Here is an 18,112-nt window from a genome sequence, read left to right as displayed (position 1 = left end):
GGCTCCAGAGGCCACGCTCTCCCAGCCCCTCCCACCGCCTCTTATTGTAGGCTCCACGACCCCAGAGGGGTGCTGGGAAGTGTGTGTGTGAGGGGCCACGTGAGCAGGTGGCAGACAGCTGCCCGACTGGGCGGGATGATCCCTTGTCCCCTGTCCTGTCCTCTCAGGGCCTCTCTGCTGGCAAGTGTAGCCACGCAGCAGGCTTTGGCCAATGGAACGGGGGCTAGAGTGACACGGGACACAGCCCAAGGGCTGGAGGCCCCAGAGGAAAGTGCTGAGCAAGGGCAGAGACTGGGGGCCTGACTGCCACAGCCTCACAGCAACCACGCCCCCTCGGAGCATAGCAGCATGGGGCGGCTGGAGCCGTGTGGGACGCAGTGGGAACACAGTGCGTCTTTCCATTAGAGCATGGAAGACCAGCCCCTTCTGGACCCACTCAGTGAGGGGACAATTCTGGATTCTGTTACCTACCAACTAGCCACGCACACGCTAGCCTTGCAGAATTTTCCGACACAGCGTGTGATACTAACAGGGTTGGAACAAAAGGACCAGAACCACAGTCTGCAGCAGTTTCTTCCTTTGCTTCTTGTGGCCTCAGGCGGCAGGAGCTGGAGTCACGATCAGGCTCCCCGCCAAACCCGAGAGCACCCCTCGGCCTGGTCTTAGAGGCTGCCAGACCTGAGCCCCCAGCCAGCCCTCAGGAGCCGGGGAGACAGCCACCCCACAGCTTTGGCCGCCAGTCACGTCTCCCAGTCCTGCTCCACTGCGGGCGGCTGCAAAGCAAGGGTGATGACGGGCCACGCCCCCCCGCGGAGCCCCAGAAACCTCTGGCGGCCCAGGGATCGCTGCTGAGTGTCTCTCGCGCACCAGGAATGAAGCCGCCTGTGGAGGTGCGGGAGGGTTGCAGGGTTCACACCAGCTCCGTCTGAGCCTGGCCCAGTGCCGCCCTCCACACCCCTGCGGAAGGGCTCTGGTGTCACTTCCTGTCACCGTAAATAGGGACCACAGGGAGTAACAGCACTACAGCGTGGAAGAGACCTGGCATACAGTAGGTGCAAACTAAATGGTGGGGGGCGGTGGGGAAGACAGCGGGCACTGCAGCCCACCCACGTGGCCCCAGCAGCCCCACGCCCAGCCCTCCGAGTCCCCAGACCTCCCCTCGAGTCCCCACTTCGCTTTTGCAATGACCCTGCAGAGCACACACTCATCTCTCGTCCTCACTTCAGACGCAGAAAATGATGCAGGACGATCAACGCCTGACCCAGCAGGGCCCTGGGGGCCTCCAGTTCCTCACTCAGTCCCCTGGGACATCCCCTTCCCCCGCCACTCCCACCACAGGGCACCAGGTACAGGGAAGACCAGTATGAACCCCAAGTGCCACACCCACGTGCAGCGTCCCCAGCCCCTGGGACGGGTGGTGGCCAGTGTGAGGCCGACTGGGTTCACACCACAGCTCCAGAGCTGAGTCTGTGGCTGGGTCCCTGCGCCCTCGCCGCGGCGCCCTCGCCTGGCAGACCAGAGTGCGAGTGGGAGTGACGGTCGCTGGAGGAAGGCCAGGGAGCAGGCGGCCGGTCACAGGGAAATACTGGCTCCATCGTCTTGCCGGTGACGATGGCCCTAGAGCGGCCCGGAGAGGATGTGGCCGCCCCATCATCCAAGAGAGCGGACCGCAGCCTCAGGGCAGCAAGTCCCAACCAACCCCCACACGTGGCAGGTCCCGGTTTACAGCGAGCTTCCGCGTAGTGAATTTCATCCCCACCAGGGGCTCAGACGCAGGGTCCCTCATCACAGCCATTTCACAGATGGGGAGGTTGAGGCCTGTGGAGACGTATGCCTGGCACAAGGTCCTAGAGCTCCTGGGAGGTGGGCGCCCACAGGAGGACAGCCTCGGGCTCCAGCCAGGGACCCCGGACCTTCCTACAGGACAAGTGGGGGCTCCCGTGCCGCCGGGCAGGCGCGCGTTCCCGCTCACCATCCACTGTGCTCTAGAGCGCCCTCGCCCTGCGACCCAGTGAGAATCGATCAGGGTGAAACCACGGGCTGGCTGGTTTTCGAGCCGGAGTTTCACATCCAACTCTCCACTTCTGCTGAGCCGCCAGCCATGACAAAGGACACGCCTAGGTTTTCCGGGGATGGTCCCGACGTCCGGTGTTCACACCCACTGCCGGGTGACACACTGAGGAAACGCGGACACTTTCTCACGACGAGCGCGGTTTCGGCAGCTCCCCTCTCAGCTCCCGACGACGGCAGGGAAGGGTGGGCGGGGCAGACATGGGGGTGGGGGGGGAGGACAGGGCATTCATGGCGTTGGGCCAGCACCAAGAGGCCACCATCGACTCTGGTCCCCCAGCCCTCACCTGAGGTCAGTGTGATTACCTCAAGTGGCAGGTGCACTGGGTTGAATGATCTCCCCCAAATTCATGTCCACACCAAATCTCAGGGTGACCTTATGTGGAACGAGGATGTTTGCAGATGTGATCTGTTAAGTCGAGGTCACACTGGATTAGGGCAGGCCCTAAATCCAACGGCTGGGTCCTTATGGGAAGAGAAGACAGACACACAGGGATGATGGTCACACGAAGCCGGAGGCGAGAGCCTGGGGAGAAGCAGCCACAAGCCCAAGAGCGTCCAAGAGCCCCCAGGAGCTGGAAGAGGAGGAAGGACGGTGCTCGGAGCCTCAGGGGGGAGCTCGGCCTGCCCACACCGGGGTCTCAGTGCGCAGGCTCCACACGGGGAGAGAGTGAATGTCTGTGGCTGTGAGCCCCCCGGTTCATGGTCACCTGCCCCAGGACACGCACACAGCTGACAACGAGGGTAAGCTCGGGAAGGTCAGGAACGGGCTGGGCTCCCTGGGCTTCCGAGCTGTGGACCCAGGCCCCGTGTCTCATTCCTCCTTCCGCCCCTGCGGCGCCCTCCCGACCGTGTCCACTTCATCTAGAGCTTTCCCCCATCCCCGCTCACAGGCTGCTGATGGCCACGAAAGATCTGCAGACGTCCCCACTCCTACCACATCCAAATTAGTGTCATTACAGGGAAGGAGTCCAGATAAAAATACCCAAACCCGGGAAGCCCCCGGGAGAGGCTGGGCACCTCTACGAGCAGCCCGCAGCCCCAGCATCTGGCCCGGGGGCAGCCCAGCTGCTAGAGGACCACCCACCTTCCAGACCAGGCCAGGCTCCCCTCCGTGGCAGCTCCAGCCGCCTGCAAGGTGCCCACTCCCGGGGACGTGTTTGCCTTTCTCATCAACCAAACAAAGCAGGAGAGATGCACACAGAGCCTCGGGAAAGCCGGTCGGGACATTCCTCCCTCCGGCGCCCGAGAGCGCCGGCGCGGGGCCGCCAGGGGAGGGGGATGAATTACCGCGGGCGCGTCCAGCTGCACCAGGATGTAATAAAATGTGTTGCTATGAGACAAGTGCCAAAGAAGTTCATTAAAGGACACTTTAAACCAAGCTGCCAGACTCTTCTCCCTTTAAAGGCTACTTATTTGGTCCTGTCCCTCGTGTTTATAATTAGATCGACACTATGAGGGCGGCAGTCCCCATCCGAGCCCACTCAGCAGAACCTGTTAATAAAATAACTTGAACAAGGCACCGACTTCGGCCGGGGCGCGCGGCGCTGCAGGCCCGTTTTATTTGCAGGAATAGACTTGAGTTCCACTTACTTACCTAAAGGAGAGCTGAATGTTCCTGAAGAACTTCAACGGCCCTCCAGCTGGGCAACTGACTGCTTTCCCCTAATGGGGGCTGGGTCGGGGGGTGGGGGGGTCTCTAGGGTCCAGAACTGCCGACTCTCGGGGCTCGCTGTCCTAGACCCTGAAGGTTACAGAAGCTGAGCGCTCAGTCCGTGGACGCCACGTGAGACGGTGACCGGGGTAGAGGGAGGCAGGACACTACTAGATCACGACCCAGTGCGACGGAGCTGTGAAGGGGCACCAGCCCCGAGGAGGGACACCAGCCCACCTCAGCTAGGCCTGGGTGATGAACGATGAAGAAGGAGGAAGCGGGGCTCGGGGAGGGAGCTCGGAAAGGCGATCAGAGAACGCAGGGCGGAGGACGCGGCTCGGAGCTGGCTGCAGGAGTGCCCCTCTGGGCCAGCAGCGTTTAGAAAAGGCCTTAATGCGTGCACGACCCACATCCACCCCTCACGAGATCTCACAGATGCAGGCTTTCTGGTTTCTCCGGAGTGTCAAAGGAGAAGGCTGCACGGGGCGCAGGCCATGGGGTGATGGGGAATGGGTGGTGCCAGGCCACAGTGTTTTCCCCCCACCAAATGGCAGGCCACGGTCTGTGCAGGGGTCCCAGCCCTCAGCAGCACCACGCACTGCCTGTGGGTCAAAGTTTGTGATTCTGCGCCAGCGAGCGTCTCCGATTGGAATGAGGCAGTTTCGGAATCCGTGATGAGCCTTAGCATTTCCGAACAGGATCTCAGCGTAGGGAGAACCGGCTTGGTCTCCCATCCGATTGCCATTGGTTGCTGCTTCCCCTTGGCTGATTAGATGCTGGTTTGGTGGACAAAGGACACAGAACCACCAATTCTATCCTGGGACAGCGCATCAGGCAAGTTCTCCACACTTGGGAGTTAAAATTGCCCGTCTGGTAACTTGCAGTCTCTATTCAAAATTCTGCCCCATGGAAGGGCTGCTCCCTCTTTTATTTATTTATTTTTTAAATTTATTTAAGAGAGAGAGATCACAAGTAGGCAGAGATGCAGGCAGACGGAGAGAGGGGGAAGCAGGCTCCCTGCCGAGCAGAGAGCCCGATGCGGGGCTCGATCCCAGGACCCTGAGATCATGACCTGGGCCGAAGGCAGAAGCTTAACCCACTGAGCCACCCAGGCGCCCCAGGGCGGCTCCCTCTTTCACATTACAACCAGTAATAAGGGCAGGGGTCAGTGGTGCTGGAGAGGAGAGGCTCCCCCCACCCTGTCCCGTCAGCTCCCTGACCTCCCTCATGCTTACCTGTCACTCTCTCCCAGCCACACCAGCCTCCGCTGGAAAAGTCAGGCACGCCCCACCTCAGAGCGTTTGCACAGGCTGTGACTTCTGCCTGGAACACTCTTGCTGCAGAGAACCACGAGGCTCCAGCTTCTGCAGGTCCTTGCCCCACAGTTGCCTTCTCAATGAAGGCCTTAAGTCACGGAGAACTCTGTCACCCTGTTCCCTTCAAGCCCCCTCCCTAAGCTGAACACCCCAGTGCCCGCCCCCGCCACCACATCCCAGCTCCGGCTTTAGATAGGTGGCTCCTTGTAACCTCCCTGTGACATGCCCACTGGCTGGAGCCGCAGCCGTGACCACGCTCAGGACGTGGTCTGATCTCTGACCTCTGATCTCTGCCCACAGTGATACCCACAACTCTCATGTCTCCTCTCCCATCAAGCCGGGACAAGCCCCTGGAGAGGCCTTCCTGAGCACCTGTCCCCTCGGCAGTGGCAGCTGGAAGGGGGCTGGCGACGCAGGCAATGAAAACTCTGCATTCGGGAAGACTGTCAGACTATAGTCTAAGCGAGAACTCTGGTATTTAACCGTGGTGTGTTTATTACCGCCCAGACGAGACGCATTAATCACAGAGAAGAGTTGGTATCACTGATTGTAGGAGATGCGGCTCGTCACTTTGTAACTTGCAACTCACGTTAAATTCTGGATCACAGTCTCTAATATGTATATATTTTTAATTGCATTTTCAAGTTCATTTACATGCGCAGATTGGCTTTCCGCATGAATGACATCAAAGAGAAACACATCTCCCTCTTCTCTCTCTCCCCTGCCCCATCCTGCCTTTTTCTCTTTTGTGGGGCAAAAAGCCTCTCCCCAGATCCATTATAGTATCACCTGGGGCAGCCTCCTGGCACCCCCCAGGGAGACCCCAACAGACCTCTCCCAACCGCTGTTTCAAGTAACTTTTTGCTGCTTCCACACAAGAGATGAAAAGGCAGTCATGACTTCCCTTAAAGATGACTGCTCCCCTCACATCACAATTTCTTAGCACCTTTTCCATTTGGGAGACTCTCCCCACGCAAGCCACCATGAGTCTCTGAAGGCGGGAGTGGGCGGGCAGCCTGGGTCACAGACAGCCCTTCAGGGACTCGTCCTGAACCAGCGTTTTGAAACCCATCCGCACTAGAGCTGCGATCTAGTTCAGTGAGTTTCACAAAATGGCAGTCCTGGAATGGGCTGGGTCCTGCCAGCGTTGCCTGTCCCCTAGTTGTGCCAAATGGGGGTCACGTGCTCTTAAAGTCTGAGGACGGCTCTGAAACCCCCCCAGGTGTTGCCCCGGGGTCTTTCCTTGGCAGTCCTGTTGTCAGAAAGGACATCTTGTGCAAGACTCCAGCATGTTACACAGCGGACCCCCACTAGGATGCTTCCCCAAAAAACCCTCCGATGAATGAAATGTGACTGTTTGAACAAAAACAACATGCAATTCTTGCGTGAATGTGTTATGTGGTTGGGAAGACCGCCATCCTCTGGGGCTTGTCCTGGTTCCTGGGTGCCATCCCCAACTCCCTGTTCAGGGCCTCAGTTTCCCACGTGTGACACAGGGGCTCGGCAGAGGTGCCCCGCAATGCCCCCCCATGGCTCCCCCATCTTGTGCTTTGAGCCATCATGCCAAGTCTGGGGGAACACACACCCTAACTTTCCACGAAACCCCAAATCCATGACCCAGTCCCAGCTGTGGCCACACCAATCCATGGAGACAACAGCAACCCAGAGGTTTCCGTCCCGACAAAAAGCCCCCTACTTCTCTATGGCAGTAGCATCTTCTGGGTGCTGCCAGCCTTCGGCTTCGCACATTATGGTCGATCAAGTGATACCTCGAAGAGCTCGGTCTAACTCCACTGCCCTGCTGCATGCTGGGAGTTACACCACACACCTGGGACGCGTGTCCTCAGGACAACCTTGCCTGGGAAGCAGCATTACCCCCACTTTGAGATAAGGACTCAGCCACTTGCCCCTCCTATTGTCATCACTTGAAGGCTCAGGAGCCACTCAGCCTTGGACAAAAAAAACCCTAAAGTCCCCCGGGGAAGCACTTCTTTCTGCTGTTTTAACAAGACCGACAGAGGTGCCAAGCGAAAAGGAAAAAAAAGGGAAGTGTGGCCCATCTGAGCCCACACAGGACACCCGCTGTTGGCCATCAGACACTGAAACCAGGACGGAGCTGGATGAGCTATTTCTCACGGCGCTCTGGAAACCGCTACCACCAAACAATAAGCCACAGTAAAAAAAAAACAAAAACAAAAACAAAAAACCAACTTAAGGAAGCAAGTCTCTTCCTTTGGAAAACAGAGGCTATTTCAAAATGAGAAGACGCCTCACATGTCAGTGTGGACTAACCCTAAAAACAAGGATCCCAGCAGCCAAGCCAGAGGGGGCCAAGGTGGTGCCAAGAAAGTGGAGGGCACGGACCCGGGGACTTGCCACCCAAGGGTAGGGAGGACAGTGTGCTTTGGGGGCCAGCCCGAACCTCAGCTTCCGCGCTGCAGAGACCCCTCCCTGCACCCAGCCTGCCACCCACTCCCTATCCTGGTGCCCCAGGCAGAGACTAGATGCAGAGCCAGGGTCCTACCAAAGTTCTATGACCTTGTACTCCAGAGTAAATGTCCTGCTCATCATCATGGACCGGCCACCTCAAATTCACCAGCGGTTGTCTCTGATGTGCTAACTCCACTCAACTTTTATCTGAACGCACGCCCTGGCCACTTTTCTAAGTCATGGCATGAAGTGCGGTCATCCCTCTCCCCACCACTCCAGCGGAGAGGTGAGGACCATGAGGCCCAGGCTGGACAGCAGCCCCTCCACTCACCGCCTGTGTGATGTCAACAAGCCAAAGACTCTCTCCGGGCTTCAGCCTGTCCTCAATAAAATGGAAATTAGGAGCAGGCCTTTCCCAAAGAGCTATGTGAATGGGGAATGGGTTGGTCCAAGAGAGCCCTCGGAGGGACTTGGCTCAGGCTAGCCTCGAACAGGGAAGCTGGGACTCAAGATGGAAAACAGAAGATGACGGCCAGGTCCCACCTGCTGAGGACCCAGGGCTTAAGGCATCGTCCTGCTGAACCCTCTGAGTACCTCTCCCAGGTCACTTCTTATGCACTTACCTTGTGCCACGTTCTGCTACCTCATTTGCAAGGGGCTGTGCTCCCCACGTCACACCCACTGAACGTGGAGCGGCCACAGGAGGGTGGTGTGGGGTCTACAGCTCCTGTCCGTCTAGTTGTAAAGCTCGTGCTTTTTAACCTCTTTGTTACGTGCCTCTCAAAGACAGAAGTTAACAGCCTTCTTGGAGGCCCTCTTCTGGAAGGGAAATCAAACCCAGACTCCTAGTTCCATCAACAACGTACATTCTGAGCCGCGTGGCCACGCTGCATCGCCTGCAGAAACCCGCCTCTTCCCCTAAAGTCCCCTGTGTCTGGGTGGGGTGAGGGCCTCGGAGGCTGAGCAAACCGACACCCCACCTCAAAACAGGCCTCCTTGCCCCCATGTGTCTCCGACATGTGCCAAGACTCTGCTCAGCGGCACGAGCCCAGGCTGTCGGGGAAGGCAGGCGCTTGCTTGTGCCCAGCGTGAGCTCCGGCGGGCGACCAGGCAGCGGCACCTTCAGTGTGGGCTCATCCAAGTGATGTGAAACCAGCAGCAAGCCCGTGACGCGGGTCCTGGACAAAGGTGTCAGAGGAAAAACTTGCTAAATCACAGGGCTAATCATCATAGCCAGCAGCTCTAATGAGGCATCGTGGGATTACCAAAGTTATTATCAGAGTCATCTCATTGAAAAAATTCAAAGCTAATTGAAATCAATTGTACAGCCCCGTCAGCAGCTGTTTTAAGAGGCTGAATATCAAAGTGAAACTTGGACTGGCTGGAGAAAAAGGCACAGCCGATGTCCAGCTCTACCGGGAGTCACGGGGCAACAGGACGCCCTCGCTTGAAGAACGTGGGGATCGGGGAACAGTCGTGAGCAGCACTGCAAAAGTGGCGGCCCCCGAGGCACAGGGCAGGGCTCAGTAGGTGTCTCCTGTGGTCTCTGATGCAAGGACCACAGTTCCCTTCCATCAACCCCTTTGCTTCCTGGTTGGGATGGGTCCTGTTACTACACCCACTTTACAGACAGGAAGCTCAAGGCAGCAAAAGGACTCGTCCAGAGCAACTCAGCCAGATGGAGGGAGCTGGGTTATGAACTGTGGTGGGCGACTTTAGGGTCTCTGCTCTTGCGGCTACGGGACATTTGACTCTACAAAGCAGGGGCCCGTCGGAGATGAGGCAGTGGCTCCAACAGAAGGCACCGTCTCCGTGGTCCCAAGCTGTTTGACCTTGGGAAGCTGCCCTTCTCCAATCGGTCCAGCAGGAAAGATCCCCTGGCCCGGCCTGCCCCAACTCATGGGGTTATCCTGACGATCAAATAAAAAGACAGCATCAGAGAGGTGATGGGCCAGACAGACCCGCTGCAGAGTATGGTGCGGCAGACAGCCGTCTCTATGCAGTTTGTCTCTCTGCTCCTACAGGTAGAAATGTCACCTCCTTGGAACGATCCCCAAGCACCCATCAGAGCACACCCCCCGTCTGCCACCGGCATTGGTCCAGCGGTTAAGTATCTCAAGCAGATGCTTCACCGGGCTTCAAGGAATAGGAAACCCTGGGGACACCTGTCTCCCCAGGGATATGTGGAAATGTTTGCAGACAATGAAAGCACTTTCTAAGTGTAAGAAGCCTTACAAAATGAGACGTCCCTGTTGCCAATAACAGCGTCCCATCCACCATCACCTCCACATCCCCAGCACTTGGTGGCTGCTCATTCAAGGCTCATGGAATTCAACCGAGTTCTTCCCAAGACAGACGTGCGCTGTATGATGCCGAGTGTAGGAAGCAAGCGGAGGCACGGTGAGCTCGGTGCCCGCACCGCGCATGTGTACGCAGGTTTCGGGCGTCTGTGCGCACAGAACACGTCCTGCTCTCAGCTGCAATCGAGGACGGGGCGGAAAGACGGGGCCGGGGTGGTGAGACCTTCAGATTTGTACTGTAAGCCTTTTTCCAAGCAAGCATGTGTTGCTCTCACAGTAAAAACTTTTCTGAAAGCGGAATTCTTATCTTCTCACTGTTAAGAGAGCTAATAATAAGAACAACGATCACCACCTTCCTTCGTTAAGGTTTTACTGCAGGAGAACGGTAATCGTTTTCTTAGCTCGAAAATGAATCCCCTCATCTTCAGTGCGTAATCCCGAAAAGTTAGTAACTGACTTACGGCACATACGAGTTACGTATGCTTCGTGTATGTATTTATTAGTAACTGACTTACGTCACATACGGGTTACGTACGCTTTGTGTATGGATTTATTGGTTCAAATTAACATACTCATTACTTACTTCACTTATCATATGCTCCGTAGCCAAAATAAAAGCAGTAACACAGACAGAACCAACTGATACATGCATATGTACATGTACGTACACATATATCTTTGTTTTGAAATCAACTGGCCAGACTTGCCAACTAGGTTTCCAGAAGCGCCATGGCTCCCAACGAATTTCTCAGCTCGAAGAAACTCTGGTGAAGGCGGAAGAGGACCCCAGCGGCCCCCAGCCCTTGCAGCCTGTTAGGTGCTGGTCGCCCAGGGCTATGGGGCAGCAGGTTCCCAGCCTCCTCCCCCATGTCATGCCCGGGCCCCCATCATCACGTGAGATCCTCCCTGCGCAGGTGACAAATACCTAAAGAGCTCATATGGCCTGGCCGGGCCAAGCAGGGAGATAGGTCAGGCCTCCTTTATCCCTCCCTCCCTTCCCATGTGCCCCAGCTCCATTCCTGGGGCTTCTTGGCCTGTGTGCACTAACGGCCCCTGGCTCCATCTAAGCCTATAGTGTAAAATCCAGGCCCTTCATCCAGGCAAGTGATGCCTTCCTTGCTCTGGTCCCAGCTCGCCTTCTCTGAGGTCCCGCATCTGCTGTCTGCCATGGTCTTACTGCCAGAAAGCTCACAGCATCTGCAGGTTTCTTCAAGCCATTGTCCCTTAGCAGGCCTGGCCACCAGCTTCTCCTGTCCACAACCCCAGGTGTCCTCGAGGACCCCTCTCACAACCCCCTCCAGAAAGCTATCCTCGGTCTCCAGGCCAGGAACGAGGAGCAGGTACTCCCACAGCAGGACTTCCCCAGAACTCTTCTGGAAACATGGTTATCTATGCCTTCCTCTTTGGTGCGGTTTCCAAGGGCAGGGACCTGTGAGTCCTACTCATTTCTGTCCGCTCATCTCGAACATACAATGACCTGCCCTTTATTGCATGCCCACTACAGGCTAGGGACTCGGTGAGGACCGTTCGGTAAATCACTACTAATCCTCGTGCCCGTCTTTTTACAAGATCTTCCGCTCGCTCAGCAAGTGTGCAATCAATCCCTACGAGGCACTGCCTTGAGAATACAGGGGCAGAGGAGAGCAGACGGGCCACCACCCTTCACAGAGCTTACAGTCCAGCACAGAGCAGATAGGAAAAGATAGAGAAAATACCCAGCACTCTCTAGAGGCAAGGAAATGCTCACGGTGCCAGGGAAGCTGCTGGAAAGCAACAACGGAGACAGCGCCGCATGGGCAGGAGGGAGACTGGAGAATGCCCTCAGTGGAGACCAAGCAGAACATACCAGAAGGGGCAAGAGGAGATGCAGTATGTTATTCATGTGGCCAAGGGAAGGAAACAGCCCGAAAGCCCATCAGCTGGTAAATGGCCAAGCAGACTGGTCTCTCCACACGACGGAATACTATTCAGACACGAAAAGGAATGAAGGGCCTCTACCTGCTACGGCTCGGATAAGCCTGGACAACGCTATGCTCAGGGAAAGAAGCTGGTCACACACACCGCACGTCGTGTGATTCCATTCACAGGAAACACCAAAATAGGCAACTCTCTAGAGACAGAAGGCCAATCAGTGGCTGCTTAGGGCTGGGCGGGGGTGGACAGCCAGTGACAGCGGTCTTTTTGAAAGATGAAAACGTTCTAAAATTGATGGTGATGACAATTGCAAATCTCTGGGAATACATTAAAAAAACAAACAAACACTTAATTGTGCACCTTAAACGGATAAGTGATACGCTAGGTGCATTATACTTCAATAACCTGTTTTGGGTTTTGTTGGCAGTGGGTTTTTTTGTTTGTTTTTCGGTTTATTTATTTATTTATTTATTTTTTGGTTTTTATAGGGGATGTACTATAATCTTCCAATTAAGAGATGATTGGGGAGGGGCCTGGGTGGTGGAGGAGGGGAGGGGGTAGCAGAAGAGGGACTCCAGGAACAGGGCTCGGGTGAGTTTGGGAGGGACACGGGCTGCTGAGGGGAAGGGTGGTGGCGGGCCAAGCCAGGGTGGGGGCTGCCACCCTAGTCCATACCTCTTCCCTACAGGGGACAGAATGTGGAGCTTTGGGACATTTTCTCTTTAGCATGTGATGATGCTATATCAGAAGCATGACAACTTCCAATCAAAGACAGGAAGCCAAAAATTTACCCTCCTGGATAGGGATGGACTTGAAGGAACGCTTGGAAAACAGCTCTGTCCTTTTACCAAGGGACTGCAAACAATCGGGAGCTTTCGGAATAAAACCCAGCCTGCAATTCTGTCCGGCGCAGTCTCTCCGGTGTCCACCGTGGCTAGTGAATCACGGTGAGGACACGATTCAGCGCCCGGGGTACGTGCCACGTACATAATATCTTTCAAGAAGACATATTTTTATTGCTGCACTTAAGGACAGCTCCTCAGAATCCAGAGTCCATCAAACCGATGGATTGAGCGGCGCGAAAGTCCCCCAGTTCCCCTCCGGGCGGGTCCCTCTCTCACAAGGCCACACCTGCCCAGGCTGCAGTTAACACACAGGGCTCTTCTCGGTCTGGTGAAGATGAACTTCATGAAGTTGAAGTCTGGAGACGCCCGGTACACGTGGCACCCAAATGTCGTGCTAAGAGCTCCAAAGAGGGAAGGAAAAAAAACAAACCCAGTACTTATGATGGGTCTGTTATTTACACGGAAGTGCTTGTTGCTTGACAATTTAGATAAAAATGTTCCTTCCTCTCTGCGTGTGCTGCAAATTCATGGCGTAAAACCACTGGAGCAACTAATGGAGTCTTCACACATCGTATCTCCTTAAAGACGAGGGGTCCGTCCTCCAGTGGAATTCAAAACCTTGGCAGCCAGGCGTGGCCACACCTGGGAATGCGGCCTGGACAAATGCAGCTCTGACCAACTCCCCACACCTCCTTTTTTTTTTTAAAGCAAAAATATGAACTCCGTTTTCAAACAGCAAGGTCCTACGGAAGCTGGTTTCCTGTTTATCCCCTCGTCCACCGATGGTGGGAGACACACTGGAGAGTTATACAGGATTTGTATCTCTCTACTTCTGACCAACAACCAACCTATTTACTTCTGAGTCCTTGATAAACATCTTTAAACACTTGTCCATGTTTCTAGAAATCACCGAAACAATTCCAGTGTCAAGGGCATGAATGGGAAATTGATGGCTGGGCGCCAAAAGATATTACTCAGAGGTTATCCTATTTCTAACAGATGTGGGTAACGGGGTCCTCGGTTCCCTTTACTACCTAGCTCGTCACCCGCATATGCACTTTTAATTGAAACTTAACCTTTACAGCCCACGTTCCAGCCATTCCAGGCGGGAGCAGCACAAAACGCGTCTTCGTAAGTGTAAACGGTCTGAGTTTCTTCCTGAGTGAATCCATAAATGAGCACTACCTTTCATTTTATGTTGAGTCAAAAACAAACTCGAAAAGACTGGCCTTTTCCTACCTGCTCCCACATTTCTGCTTCTCCCGGGGAAGCTTCCGAAGTCACCAAGCAGAGCCCCACGGCTCCTCTTCCAGACCCTGGGTGCAGCCCAGAATCACCTCCAAGGGCTTGTGCATGGACCTTTCCCCAGCCGAGCTGCCAATCACCACCAAACTCTCCCAAGGAGAGAGAGACGAGTAAATGTTAAGTCTACCCAACTCATTTCATAGGTGACCTCTGAAAGATTTCACCTCCGAGCTCGGGAGAGACAAGGCAGCTTTATTAGCATGCCGCACCACGGCCTCAGCCCCCTCCCCTCCCTCTTTTATGAGCCCTTGTTATATAAAATGCCACAAAGGGAAAAGGAAAAACAACAGACATTCCAAACACAAGTTTCGATGGCCAGGCCCAATGCTGGCTGCTTACCAGATGTTATATTTAGTCATTTAAAAAAGAAACATTTTTAAAAGGCCAGAGAACAAAAGTTTTCCTTGTTTCCTTTCTTTTTGAACACACACTTCACACACACAAAAAGATGGAGGTGCAGTCCTTTCGCAAGCATCTTTCCTTCCCCGAGTTCAGATTTAAAGGCAAAGGAAGCCTGGAGTCGGACAGCTCCTTCCCCGAAGCTGCACCGGAGCCTCCGAGCAGAATTCTCAAATGTTTCCCTCAGCCTCATCTAAATTCCGGCATGACAGATAATAAATAGCTACTCATTTACTATCATCATAAAATTTTAAACAGCCTTGAAACAGTTGCTACAATACAGACGAAATGATCAAACCCAAGCTCTGAAAAGCCACTCCAAATAGTGAAACTATTGCCATGCAGAAGCACACATAAAGACATTGTTGCCATAAAAGCTGCGGGATTACTGGATTCTCTCTCCCTCTCCCTCCCTCCCTCCCTCTCTCTCTTAAATCTTCCACTCAGAGCCTAAGAGTCAACAACTTGCCGTTTTACCCAGTGAAAAAAGGGCTTAGCAACCCTCAGCTATCACACCGTACGGGATTTGATGATGGGGGTTTTTTTCTTTAAAAAAAAAAAATAAAGTATCTGATTTGATTCTGCACAGTGATTAAACATCTTTGTGCTCAGCGAAGGGTCTTCCAACCCCTCCCCCTCCAAAAATGGCATCAAAGCAATCAAAATGGTAATGCCGGGCCTGGGTCCCCTCCCCCCGCGAACTCCCCGACTTCGCCGGGGCCGCGCGCCGGACCCCCCTCCGGCGGGAATGGAAGCTTCCACGCCCGGACGGGGGCGCGGGCCAGGCGGGCGGGCGGGCGCGCGCGCGCGGCCGGGGAAAGGGGGGGGGCGCGGCACCGACAGAAAGGGGTTAATGCATTCGTCCCAACCCTCCCGTCCAGCCGGGCGCCCCCGACCAGGCGCGGACCCGCGGGGACAGCCATCTTTCTTTCCGCAGCCCCCGGCCCCCTCCTCTCCGCACGCCCCCTCCCATCACTTTTCAACTTTAAAGACTCGAAATTTACACCCGGCTTTCGAGTTCTCCGGCTCCGCGGTCGCCGCCACCCCCGCCGATCTCGTCCACGTCTCTCCCTCCACCGAAAACCCCTCCGGGAAGGGGCCATCGGATCCTCGGCCGGGAGTTGGGAGAGGACGGAGGGGCCACATCAGAGGCCGCGGCGGGGGCGGGGGCGGGGGCGACGCTGTCCAAGTTTGGCGCTGACGGCTGCGGCCGGCATTCCGAAGGAAGCGCGATCGATGGGCAGGGGGTGCGGCGGGGCGGGGGCGGGCCCGCGGAGGGGAGGGGCCGCGGGAAGGGGCGCCGGCGCCCCCGCCCCCGCCAGCCTCGGAGCCCCGGGAGCGCCATTGGCTGCGCCGCTCAAAGTTCTCGGCTCCGGGCGGCGCTGAGAAGGGGCGGGAGCGCGTGTGAGGGGTGCCGGGCGCGGAGGGGGAGGAGCGGAGGGGGAGGGGCGCGAGCGGCGGGGAGGGAGGGGGCGGGGGCGCGCGGCCGGCCGCGCTCTGGCGGCGGCATCTGTTCGTGGTGCTGAAACCCCGAGCGCTGAGCTCAGCGCAACTAAGTCACAATGGACAACTTTTCCTCCCCGGAGGGGCCGGGAGGGGGGTCGGCGGTCGTGCCCCACGCCGCGAGGCGCTCCTCGGGTGTCCCAATCTACGCCTGGAGGCCAGAGGCCAAAGTTGGAGCAGAACTGGGGGGTCCTGGGGGCGCCTTTCTTTTGTTCCCCGCGAGCTGGCGTCAGGTTCCGAGAATAAAAAGTGATGCTGGAGAAGTGGAGGGGAGGGGGGAGCCCGGAGGAACGACGCTTTAAATCAGGTTTGCAATGGAATCCAGAAATCGCTTCCAAGGAGTTTGGTATCCAGGCCTGAAATAGCGACCCCCGCCACCCCTACCCTCACAGCGGCGTGAAGTGGGGGACACCCAGCCGGGAGAAACTGCCACATTCCAAAAACATGTCCACCAACTCAAAATGGACGCCGGGCTGCTCGCCGCCTTTTGAGTGCAGCTTCTCTCTTTCGGCCACTACCGGAGCCTTGCTCTCCCCCCCTCGGCCTCCAAGAGCCCGGCTCTTTCTTTCCAGAAAAGAGGGGGCGGGTAACTTTGAGGGCTGCAGACAGACTCCTTTGGGAGTCTGAGCGTGCGGCGCCGAGGCCGGCACTTTTTAGGGTGCTGCCAAAGTGCCGGGAGACCCCTCCTCCCCACCGCGGGCGGAGTTTGGGGGCGCAGGCTCCGGCTCGCTTACTTGTTTGTCGCTGAGCGCGGCGATCCGCGGTTGCCTTTCGTGGAGCTGCTTCTTGAGGTCGCCGTTCTGCGGAAACACGGAGGAACGGGCTCAGGCCGGCCACCCCGGGGGTCGAGTGCGCCCGGGGCCCCGCGGGCCGCAGCCCCCGCCCGACAGCTCGCGGACCGGGTTGTCGGCAGCGCGCCCCAAGTTCCCCGGGCCGCGTCCTGCACGCGCGGCGGCCGGGCAGTGCCGCGCGGGGCCGCTTACCTGTGGCTGCCGCCTCATCGGGGCAGCTCGCGGGGCGGGGCGGGGGCAGCGGCCACCCGGCGGCGCGCCCCGAGCCGTGCAAGTTTGCAGGCAGGGGTGCGTGTGCGAGTGAGTGTGAGTGTGACTGGTTGCCGGGGGAGGGGGGAGGAACAAAGAGCCAAGTAAACACGGCGAGTCCGTGTCGAGCAAAGCTCATAAATATTCAAGTCGCGTCCTAATCTCCCCAACACACACACGCGCACGCCGCAATTCCGCTCGGGCTCCGGCCGCCACGCCGCCGCTAGCCCGAGCAACAATCGCCAAAACTACTTTTGCAAACTGTGCCAGGTTGCACGGGGGTGGGGGCCGGGTGGGGGCCGGGTGGGGGTCGGTCCACGCTCCCACACAAACACCCCGGGGCAGGCTCACGGAGGGGCCCCTTCCTGGCACCCTCAGCCCTGCAGACCCTGCGTGGAGAAAGAGAAGCGGGGCTCGGGTCCCACAGGGTTCAGACCCCACCCCCCCAAACTGTGCAAGATTGAGAGAGGAGGGAGAAGGAGGAGGAGCTCGGGGGGGGCGGGGGGCCGGGCGCGTAAAAACTCCCCCCGGCCCCTGGGCAGGCTGGAGGAGGAGCACTCGCCGGGCACCTTCAGCCGTGGAGACCCTGCCACGACGAGGAAGAGGACGCCGGGCTCGGGTCCCTGAAGCCCCCCACTCCTGGCCCGGGGCCCCCGGCCACCTACCTGGTGGCGCGCGAGTTCCACGGCGAGCGCCTCGGGCCGACTCTGCAGCTCCATCCCGGCAACTTGGGCAGCACTTTGCGCTCACTTTGGCCCCGGCTCCCGGGAAGTTGCGCGATTCCGCGGGGGCGGGAGCCGGCGGGGGCAGACCGGGCCTCCGCGGAGGGGGGGTGCACACGAGCCCCCTCCCCCAAGGCCGAACCGGAGGGAGCCGGGGGGGGGGGCGTCTTGCGAGGGGGAAGAAAGGCGGCCGGGCGCCGCGGCGCTGAGCTCGCGGCCGCTCCAACTCCTCAGGCCGGCCGGCAAGTTGCGCCGGGTCCCCGGGCTCCCCGCGCTGGCCGGCGCATGGCCCCCAGGCGCCCGGGAGCCCCGCGCAGCCCCGCGCGCGCCCGCCCCGCCGCCGCCGCCGCCCGCGCGAGCCGCCGGCCGGCAGGGACTATATTTCCTCCGGCGCGCGCCTGGATCTCGCAGGGCCTCGGCAAAGTTGTGCCTCGGCACGATGCTAATTCGGCAGTGCCCGGATGGAGCGGGCCGGGGCGGCGGGGGGCGGGGCCGGAGTCCGCCGCCCGCCCCGCCCCGCCCCGCCCGCGCGTGCGCACTGCGGCCCCGCCGCGGCCCGGCTTCCCGACCCGAGAACAAAAGTGGCGGCTCGGCGGGGCGCGAACTCGCCGGCC

At 57.8% G+C, this 18,112-nt stretch overlaps 1 protein-coding gene across 2 annotated transcripts in view; it reads right to left on the bottom strand.

Moving 5' to 3' along the window:
• Positions 1 to 17,784, bottom strand: part of PHF21B (PHD finger protein 21B) — an 82,537-nt gene extending 64,753 nt beyond the window's left edge. The window contains exons 1-2 of one of the 2 annotated variants that reach the window (XM_032882795.1): positions 17,442 to 17,784; positions 16,471 to 16,536 (exon numbers count right to left, since the gene is read on the bottom strand). In XM_032882795.1, the coding sequence (XP_032738686.1) occupies positions 16,471 to 16,536; positions 17,442 to 17,495 (120 nt within the window). In that variant the 5' untranslated portion in view covers positions 17,496 to 17,784. Of the gene's footprint in view, positions 1 to 16,470; positions 16,537 to 16,719; positions 16,767 to 17,441 lie in introns of those variants that run through there. The other variant, XM_032882796.1, reaches the window with a different exon arrangement.
• Positions 17,785 to 18,112: the final 328 nt, after the last annotated feature.

Source organism: Lontra canadensis, unplaced genomic scaffold (assembly GCF_010015895.1).
Source record: "Lontra canadensis isolate GAN:19392208 unplaced genomic scaffold, GSC_riverotter_1.0 scaffold84, whole genome shotgun sequence".
In the NCBI taxonomy this organism is placed as follows: domain Eukaryota; kingdom Metazoa; phylum Chordata; class Mammalia; order Carnivora; family Mustelidae; genus Lontra; species Lontra canadensis.
This window is presented reverse-complemented; position numbering and strand designations above follow the sequence as displayed.